Raw genomic sequence first — 9,721 nt, 5'->3', positions numbered from 1 at the left:
TTTTTTAAAAAAATTTAAATTATTTTATTTTGTTTAATTAATTTTTAATTAGTTTAGGTTGAATCTAACGTTGAATATGATTGATTCATTGAGAAAATTTAACCCTTTATAATAGGTTGTTGTTTCTTCAAGTTTGATGCTGGTTATGTTAATTACGGACGATGATAAAGTGTTTTATTTCTATTATATCTATACTAATATTTTAAAATCAAAAGGTCTTGCGCGTACAAGGTGTATAATAAATTTATTGTACATCAAAATAACTTTAACCCTTTTTTTTTAACTTTAACCTAGTTTTGATTAACTTTTATATTAGTAAAGAAAAAATTGATAGATAAATATTTTATAGGATTAAATGATTAATTTTATACTTCCTCTGTATTTATTTAAGAGATACACTTGTCTTTTCCGGCCGTATTTATTTAAGAGATACACTTGCATTTTTAGTAACTTATCAACCCCACCCTCTAATTAAATAATATATCTACACCCAACCCCCAACCCCACTCCCTAAAATGACATGGTCCCCACTTGTTTTTCTTATTAAAATATCTATTCAACCCCACTTGTTTTATTACTTTATTTCATTCAATTCTTTTTCTTAATACTTGTGCCCGGCCAAGTGTATCTCTTAAATAAATAAAGAGGGAGTACATTATTAGTGATTTTGAAAAATAAGTTTTACTAAAATGAAAAAATTTATCACTTAGAAATAGATAACTTTTACATATATAAGCTTAACTTTTAAAAATTTTGAGTTAACTTTTACTCCGGTGTACAATATTTATTGTACACCCATTGTAAATAAGAATTTGTGTTTTAGAATAGAATGTGTTATTTATCATTAGTTCTAAACCTGATAAAAGCGAAGTGAATTTGAGTCAGGTTCCGACGTAAAAATCAATCCATTATGTCGGGTTGGGTTGAGCTTTGGGTCTTTGTGTGCCCAAACCACGCTATTTCGAGCAGGGGCAATTTTATAACTAAAAGTGTACTTTTACGTTGTCCAAAACCCGTCAAAAAAAAAAAAAAAAAACAGGCCTAAAAATTCTACCAAAAACTCATTAATTTTCAGGTTGAGCTCCAGTTGATCAGGTATAACTTGTTCTCTTCTTGATTTTAGTTATTTTTTTCCTTTGGCCGTTTAGTTTGTACGGAATAAAGGGAGTGAAACCAACAAATGAATTAAGACGGAAAAGAAAGTAATTCCCTTTGACATAAGATAATGTTTGATGGTTTTTGACCTCTCAAAATCTCTTCATAGTTTATAAAAGGGGCCAATTTTTAAGAAATAGAACAGGGCCTCCGAAATATACGAGCTAGATGACCCTGGTTTTCATATGAGTTACATTGATTTTTCGGGGGTCGGGGATTGGTTTTTCGGGGTGGCGGAGGTCGTCGGGGTGGTTATCATGTTGGGCTACTTCGTGGGTGGGGTTGTTGTTTCATAGGTGCTACTTTGTTTTGCGGGTGGGGTTGGGGTTTCATGTGGGCAAGGGGCAAGGGACAAGGTATATTTGATGGAGATGGGTTTTCGGAGAGGTGCATGGGTATGGGTTTCATGAGAGGGGTGGTTTCTAGTTGTTGCATAGGGGATTTGCTGGTGGTGGTAGGGCAGCAAAGTGGTGCTTTTGAGGGTGATGGTAGTGGTAGGGCACAATTGGTGGTGTAGGAAAGGGACTGAAAATACCATACGGGGTGGCCGTGTGGGGAATCAGTAATTCAGTATTGAGGAGTTTGAGGGTTAGTTGGAGGAAAAGAGAATTATCAAAATAACATTACAAACAACAAACAGAATAAGCCCTTCTCATTCTAGAATATTAGGTTAGATTTTCTTATACTATTATAAAAAGAAATTTGTGGATAATTACCCAAACATTTCAACCACTTTTTTACACCTTGCAAACACGCGCGGTCAAGCAACACTAGTAGTAAAAGTAAAAACAAGAATAGATCGGAGGTGGCAAAATTAGGGCCAGAATGAAGACTAAAATAAGAGTGATGCCATAGATAGATAGATAATGTATTAGTGTATTGTTGTTGATAGTGCGGTAAGAGAATAAACACTAGAGTCTCGTCACTCACCGTTGTTGAGATAGGCTTGAAATTGATGAAATTAACAAAAAAAGCCACAAAATTACAATACTTCCAATCATAAACCAAAACCAAAACCAAAAAGGCCTTTTGTCACAGAATGGTGCTTCGCCTTTAGTGTCTTCCATCTCAAACTGCAGCAAAAAATAAAAAATATCACTAGAATGAGCAAATCAAGTCAACTAAAGTGAACAATTGAACATAAACACGTCGTATAATACAAAGCACTAACACGTACTCTACCAATTGTCTGTTGGTTCAGTAGTGATTGAGGCTGAACTTGGTAGGGTGGACCGCGTGTTCGATCCCCTATCCACCCAGAACTCGCCCGAATCCGGATTAACCCTAAGGGTGAACCGGGTGGTAACACCAAAAAAAAAAAAAAAAACCAACACGTACTCTATACTAGTGAAACGAGGCAGGTAATATGGTCTCATATCTTACTCCCTCCGTCCACACTAACATATCCCCATTGGAAAAATTCAGTTTTTTAGGACTTGGTTGAAGTTTGGCATATAAATAACACAATCTTAAAAGAAAGTGGACTAACAGAGTTATTGAATTAATCAACTATAACATGAAATAGAGGACTATAACAAAAACAAGTAGTTGATGAAATAGCTAGTGAAAACGAGGATTCAACTCAACTGCCATAATGTTCAATGTACACATACATCAATAATGCTCACTTTACTCCAGAATTACAGTATAGGGATAACCAATTTGTGAGGCGGTTGGAGTATTACAGGCATGTTGGAGAAAACATTTGATGAAAGCCATATCGTTAGACCAAATTTAGATATTACGAATACTACTTTAAGTTCTACCAAAAAAAAAACAGAGAACAATATTTTAAATATGAAAAACAAGGAAACCTAATTGTATAACATTTTATCCCAAAAAGCCAACGGCAAAAAGGTAATTCACACAAACACAAAATTCACAAACTTGACACTACACGAGCCATTTCACAGCATTAATCTTAAGAAGGAAAACTGGTTTCATACAAAAATTTGCTCAAAAGATGTGAAATGGGAACAAATAAAAAGCTCAATTAAGATGTGTATGCAAAGAGATAAATACCAATTGAATCATGCTTCTTTTACAAAATCCCAGAAAATTTATAAGCTTATGCAGATCCGTTTCTGAGTCATCTAAAGCTCTCAAGGCATACTTTGTTTTCGATGAGCACAGTCCCTGAGACAAAACAAAGATCTCATCAACATATCAAAAAGGCAACATCAATATCAAAGCACCTTAATTAACGAGTGGGCATTAAGTTTGATAAATATTTTATGCAGATCAAGGGGGGAAATTCAGTAAAAAAAATCGATGCTGAAAGCATGGGGGGGGGGGGGGGGGGGGATCTACTATGCAAAGAGGGTAGAGAATTGTCTATCCTATATTATTAGTATGATTTAATAGAAAAAATAAAGTTGTACCTTGATGGACCAATGATTATCGGTGATGGTATTGGTGATGTATTTAAAGTGTTTTTTAAATACGAATGGTCATGGGTTCTATCCTCATGCCTAACATTAATTTGCCATTTTAGCTTTGATTCTTATATTTTTTCCCCTTAAAATCCTTGTTTTCCTTATTTGGAAAATGATTGTGTTTTCTCTATGTACGAAATACTCATATTGCTTTAATAAGAGTGTACCCGACTCTAAATTTCTGAATCTGACACTGGCTGAAAGTATAAAATATACTAGACCTGCCAAAAATCTAAAGCAACGGAAAACACAGATTTATACACAAATACCTTCAAAGGTTACAACTGGTAGTGAAAAAGCAGGCCTGGGGGCTAGGAAAATAGGATAAGGCATCTTTTAGGAATAACAAACTTCGCAGAAAAATAACAAAACTGCAATGGAACGATATTTCTACCCTCACGATTGGAAATGATTTAGCCCAGTGGTAGGTAATATGATTTAGAAACAACCTCTCTGCAAATGCAGGGGTAAGGTTGCGTACACCCGACCCCCCCCCTTACCCCGCTTCTTGCGGGAGCCTTTTTGAGGCAATGGGGTAATGATAATGATGTAGGTAATATGATTTAGCTAAAATAAACGTTGGATTTAATTCTTTGTTGAATTTTTAGTTTGAGTTTGTTTTAATAGGTGAATTGATCAAAGAAGAAAATTATGTAAATGTCAGATAAGATTCGATGGTCGAGATTTTCTTTTGCAATTTTAGACTTGTATAGTTGTTAAGAATTATGGATTTTCGATGTACTGGTAACATCCTGATGTGAATTTGAAGTGAAATTTGGACATTTTCTTAAAGCTTATATTGTCTAGAATCTGGTTACTCTTGGTGCTTTTGAAAGTCTTCATTTATGATCAATTACACCGAGTTGAGGGATTTTAGTAATGTGGAAGGGGAGATGCTAAATACTTCGTAGTTAGTATAAACTTTTATAGTTTCTGTTCAATGGGAAGCCGAAAATGTTGGACTGCCGTTATATGCCCCATTCGCGTTCCAATTATGCCTTATTTAAGCATATTTTTAAATCACACCCCCTCTCCGATCTTGCACTATTAATCTAAATTATGAACAAGATATTTTGAAGTATGCTTTTCTGTTTTTAAACGAAGGTAGGAAATTATGTAAATGTCATGTTTTTTATGTTAAGGAGAACAAAATGTCTGGATCAATGTGCCTTGTTTATGTGTTTTTCTATAGCCTTTGAACAATGGTGCTTGTGTTTAATTTTTCAAATGGATCTGTGCCTTTTTCCCGGAAGATTCGAATTGTGGCATGCAGTGTTTTGAGCATGGAACAACTTCCCAAATTAGAGAACTTGCTGATAAGCTAGCTGATCATATTTTGACACTAAGCCTTCAAATGTATGGTTGTCGACCAGAAGGTATGGTTTTTTACGGTAGTTCTCTATTTCTCCCTTTTCAGGAAATAAGTTTCAAGAGTCTTGGCTTCGGATAAAGCTTCTATATCAGAAATATATGTTTCAGAGGAAACTTTTGTTCTCACTCAATTCAGTGCTTAGGGGGTAGTAGTCGTAGTGCCAATGTTTCTAAACTATTTATGAATGATTATCACAATTAATATTTCAAGGAATTTCCACATAAATTTTCTAAGAAATGTAAAAATAGGGAAAGTTTTGATTATCAGGATTTGCATCATACTTCTTTGAGGTTCTGACGCTTTGTTCTTGCTTAACATGCCATTGAATATTTGAAGTTGTTGATTTGGACCAGCAGAAGAATATGGTTATGAAACTTGATGACCATGTGATGCACTGTGTACGCGACCAAAATGGAAATCATGTCATCCCCAAAAGTGCATTGAGTGCATACCTTCTATCCAGCTTATCATATCAACTTTCTATGATCAAGTTGCAACTTTGTTAACCCATCCATAAGGTTGTCATGTTACCCATGTTTAACAATACTAACACTTTTAAGGACTCTTGTTGATGCAAATGTTTCTTAGCTGTACAACTGATGTTAGTGGGACATAATGTGAATCTTGATTGGTTAATTTTGATTCACAAAGTGTTCTGCAACGACCCAACAACTCAATGAATATGGATGAGATTATGCAGTCTGTTTGCATGTTGGCATACAGAAACTATGTTGTTCAGGTTTGTCTCAATGCTGCAACAAAGATGTACAAATATTTCCGTAACTATTATTGCAAGGCTTATCCACTATGACACTACTATGCCTTTCTTTATTTGTCCTATACTCATTTGAACAAGGGCCTGGACCCTGGTAAATTGGTCGAGGTTTTCAGGCTTAGGAATTAATGACTATCCCTCTGATCATGAACTGATTATTACCTATAATCATGTCTAACTTTTGTTACTTACGCATATTGCATCGCTTCTTGGTAGTTTAGAAACTGTTTTTTATTGAACAACAAATAGGTAATGGGTAATAAATGAAGCGGATATGTTGTTTAAAGAGAATTGTAATGACAACCGAACAATCTAACTGCTCGATTGTGTTGTTTGTCAGAGGGAAAATTACATTGGATATCTACTACAATTTCTGAAATCTAAAATCTAAATGCCTTTCTGAAATCTACCACTATTCTGATCCAGCGTCTGATAGTCTCAGAGGTCACATATAAATTTACTGAACAAGCATTACTAAATTCTACTAAAAATTGATTGTAACAAGTTTGCACTTTGCAGGTTTTTGAGTAAGTGCTTGAAAATTCTCTTCCCTTCCTTAAAGACAACTATATAAAAAAATTGGAACTATTAGGTGAAGCACAATAAGGGGTCATCAATTGGGAAGATAAAGGCGAACTCAAGAGTGGAGAAAGAGTATCTGAAATCTGCTTACTCTGCAAGCATCAGAAGTACACTTGAAGATGGATTGTTTGATGGTAATACTTCCCCCCATGATTTTTGGTCATCAATTATAGTAGATTTTTTTTAAGCTTTACTGGGTTGTTTTCTATGGCTTAGTAATATAGCTTTTGTCGGATATAAAGGAACTTTATTTTTTGTAAACTTTAGCTTATTCAGACTGTAAAGTGTAAGATTATGATGTTTGCAAGTGCATATCAATTATCAAGGCAAGTCAACAACGATGTATGTCGCAAATTGTTGCTTAAATTAGGTTGTGATCAATTACCTCATTAGAAGCGACGAGTTCTTCGACTCTGAATTTCATCTCCAAAGATTGCTCATCGATCAAATTCTTTCTGCTGGAATTATAAGAAATAAAATTGCAACATTATCAATTAACAACAAGTAAATTTTAATAGGAAACCCTAGAGACGAGAAACAAAAATGAAAAATCTCGCTTACAATTCCCATAGCCGATAATTAGGGGTTGAATACAATAATGAGGCGTGCATTTGACGGCAAACGGATCGAATTTTAGAGATTTCGTAGTAAATTGAAAGCAGCGATCCACCACAATCATGAACTCCACCGTTTTCTATGTCGGATTCAAGGTTTTTCAGACGCCCTTGCGTTTCGTCAATCATCTTTTTGGCAGGTTTGTATAATTCTGCCAACGGTTTTTCTGATTCAGACAATTTTATCCCCATTCTTTCTACCACGCAAACGACTTGTAAATCTCTGTTCTTATTTATTAATAGATTTTCAATTTCAATTTTATCCCCAAATTAATAGATTTTGGGGATTAAATCAGTATGAATTTGAATTTCTAAGTTCGTACAAAGTCTGGGATTTATTTATAAGAGGATGAAAAAATACAGAGCTTGCACAAGTCATGGATCCGAATATCCGATATCGTAATCGAGTCGAGCAGCCCATACCCAATACGTCAATAAGTGGGCTGTCAAATCGGGACTCACGATTGTAACTGAACTCACAAATGGCCGGAAACTGACCCACGGACCTGATCGAAACACCAAAGTGATCCCCAAAATGAAACTATTGCCGGTAATTGATCGAAACACCAAACTGAAACCCAAACTGAAACGGAACAACGGAACTCTCGCACTGCCGGAAAACGAACCCACGAACCTGAAACTGATGCCGTGCTAAGCCACCGGAAAAGTCTGAAAACCTCCGACACCTACGACCCCTGAAAACCGCCTGCAAAAACCGCCTGCAAACCGCCTGCAAAAACCCCACGAAACCGCTGCAAAAACCCCACGAACCCGCCTGAAAATCGTCTGATCGCCGCCGCCTGAAACCTTACCGCCTTCGCCTGACCCCGGAACACCGACGCCAACGCCGGAGCTCCCTGAATAATCGACGAGGAGGGGACCTTAAACGCACATAATCGTGCCCTAATCGCCTGTTTTGAGAGGTTTATTATTATTATTATTATTATTATTATTATTATTACTAAAGATAAGTAAACATACTTATTTTCATAGAAATCCCGACCCTCGGAGCTCAGGAAGGACGATAATCAAGGCTAGAGAAAAAGCCTAGTCAATCACGAATAGAGGTAACGGCTATTGCTAGTACCCGCAAGTCCTTTTAAATGAGATTATAAAATTACGACGTTATATTTGATTTATTTAATCATTTTTATCGTATTTTATGATTTGCGGGAAAGAAGTATGCTTTAAGTAAACTATTTCATATTTATATGATATTTATGAGAACCATGAAACAATTATGTTTTATTGATCACCTGATCTCAAGAGTTATTTTACTTCAACTGAAGTACAGAGGTTGAGAATTATGAAACTCATTAAAACATGATAAATAAAAGTGAAATACCTAGTTTTGTTGGCAGTATCACTTCACAGGTTACAGTTCACAGTTTACAGTTTCGGTCATGCATGTACCTAGGGGCACAGGCCCACAGTTGAGCACAGGCTCTTATGGACACCGGTCCATCGTGGAAAACGTTCCACCAGTTTATACTTGCCAACAACTAGTATGTTAATAAAGAAAAGGTTACGAATAAACTAATATGACGTTTTATTAAATGTTTTATGATATTCTATTCTCCCTGTTTTAGTAACTAAAATGAGTTGAAATGATTTTACGTTGCTAGAGTAATACGTTACTGAGTCTTCGCCTCACCGTTTTGTTTTATGTTTTAGGTACCGACCGGGACGACGGATGCGAGTAGTGGCAAGGATTTCGTGTTATTAGGGTTCACCTAGTTTAAGCTTAATTTGTACTAAGTTCAAGTAAGAATTTTCTACTAAGTTATGTAAGCCACTTTTGAATATTAATATAGAACATAGTTATATTAATTTTATAAAAGTATTATGAGGATAATAGCCTTGTAATTCCCAAGAGGGAGTTACGGCGATAATGTCCCGACCGAATTAGGGTAATTCCGCTGCTTAATTACTTGAGTTAGAGGTCGGGGCGTGACATTTAGGACTCCAAGTGTCGTCCCTTCGTAGATAGTCCACAGCACGTCCGGATCCGCCTTAAGATTGACCAACTAGAATCGCCCTTAAGGTACTATACTTTTTGGCTAATATGGGAAAGTAATGTGACTGATTTTTCTGCTCAAAAATCACAGCTTTTATTGTATGAATACTTGTTGAAAAAATCGTGTATAAATTTATGACCCTAGGCATATATTTATAGAACCATGGAAAAGGATTTCGAATCCTGTTAGAATACTAATTAATTAATTAGAATCCTGTTAGAATTCTAAATAATTAATTTTATCTTTTAGGATTAGGATTTAATCATAGCACGAATTCCGATAGCTTTAGGATTCGTATAGCACGCACACGAGCACCGTACGAGCACCGCACAGCCCGCGCGCATGCCTCGCGGCCCACGCGAGCTGCACGGCACATTGGCCCATAGCTCGCAGCCCATTCCCTGAGCGCGCGCGCCATGCCTGCTGGGCCTGGCCTTGCGCTGGGCCTGGCGAGGCTTTGGCGTGTGTTGATGCGTGTGGCTTGCTGGGCGACGGCCTGGCTTCGTGCTGGGCCTTCGTCTTAGCAAGCCTCGTCCAATGCTAATTCGTACGATACGTTTCCGATTAAATTCCCGATTCCGGAATTCATTCCCGATACGAACAATATTTAACATTTCCGATTCCGGAATTAATTTCCGTTTCGAAAAAATATTTAATATTTCCGTTTCCGGAATTATTTTCCGATTCCGATAATATTTCCGATTCTGACAATATTTCCGTTTCCGGCAATATTTCTAATTCCGGCAATATTTCCATTTCCGATAATATAT

The 9,721-nt window shown here is 36.3% G+C and overlaps 1 protein-coding gene and 1 long non-coding RNA gene across 3 annotated transcripts; one reads left to right on the top strand and one right to left on the bottom strand.

Annotated features, from left to right (window-relative positions):
* Nucleotides 1–1,981: 1,981 nt before the first annotated feature.
* On the bottom strand, nt 1,982–7,874 carry LOC110803464 (uncharacterized). 2 transcript variants are annotated; one of them, XM_056836405.1, is made up of 4 exons: nt 6,881–7,874; nt 6,705–6,774; nt 3,178–3,291; nt 1,982–2,228 (listed from the first exon to the last, which is right to left on the bottom strand). In XM_056836405.1, exons 1-4 carry the CDS (start codon nt 7,123–7,125, stop codon nt 2,082–2,084), a joined length of 576 nt encoding a protein of 191 aa, XP_056692383.1. In that variant the 5' UTR covers nt 7,126–7,874; the 3' UTR covers nt 1,982–2,081. The 2 variants fall into 2 exon arrangements, with proteins under 2 accessions (XP_056692383.1, XP_021864667.1); XM_022008975.2 differs by having other exon boundaries at nt 6,705–6,777; nt 6,881–7,873.
* Nucleotides 7,716–8,751, top strand: LOC130467731 (uncharacterized). The gene is made up of 3 exons (XR_008927437.1): nt 7,716–7,856; nt 7,927–8,000; nt 8,608–8,751. It is a non-coding gene; the product is annotated as an uncharacterized lncRNA (long non-coding RNA).
* The last annotated feature ends 970 nt before the right edge of the window (nt 8,752–9,721 follow it).

This window comes from Spinacia oleracea, chromosome 2 (assembly GCF_020520425.1).
Source record: "Spinacia oleracea cultivar Varoflay chromosome 2, BTI_SOV_V1, whole genome shotgun sequence".
Taxonomy (NCBI): domain Eukaryota; kingdom Viridiplantae; phylum Streptophyta; class Magnoliopsida; order Caryophyllales; family Amaranthaceae; genus Spinacia; species Spinacia oleracea.
Note: the sequence above shows the minus strand (reverse complement) of the source record. Positions and strands in the feature narration are given on the sequence as shown.

Excerpts from the sequence above, each read along its gene's own strand:
- LOC110803464 (XM_022008975.2), bottom strand. The coding sequence starts at position 7,125 with ATGGGGATAAAATTGTCTGAATCAGAAAAACCGTTGGCAGAATTATAC. Across the intron at positions 6,778-6,880 it reads AATTATCGGCTATGGGAATT|CAGAAAGAATTTGATCGATG; the intron begins GTAAGCGAGATT and ends TTATAATTCCAG. Across the intron at positions 2,229-3,177 it reads AAAGAAGCATGATTCAATTG|TTTGAGATGGAAGACACTAA; the intron begins GTATTTATCTCT and ends TTTTTGCTGCAG.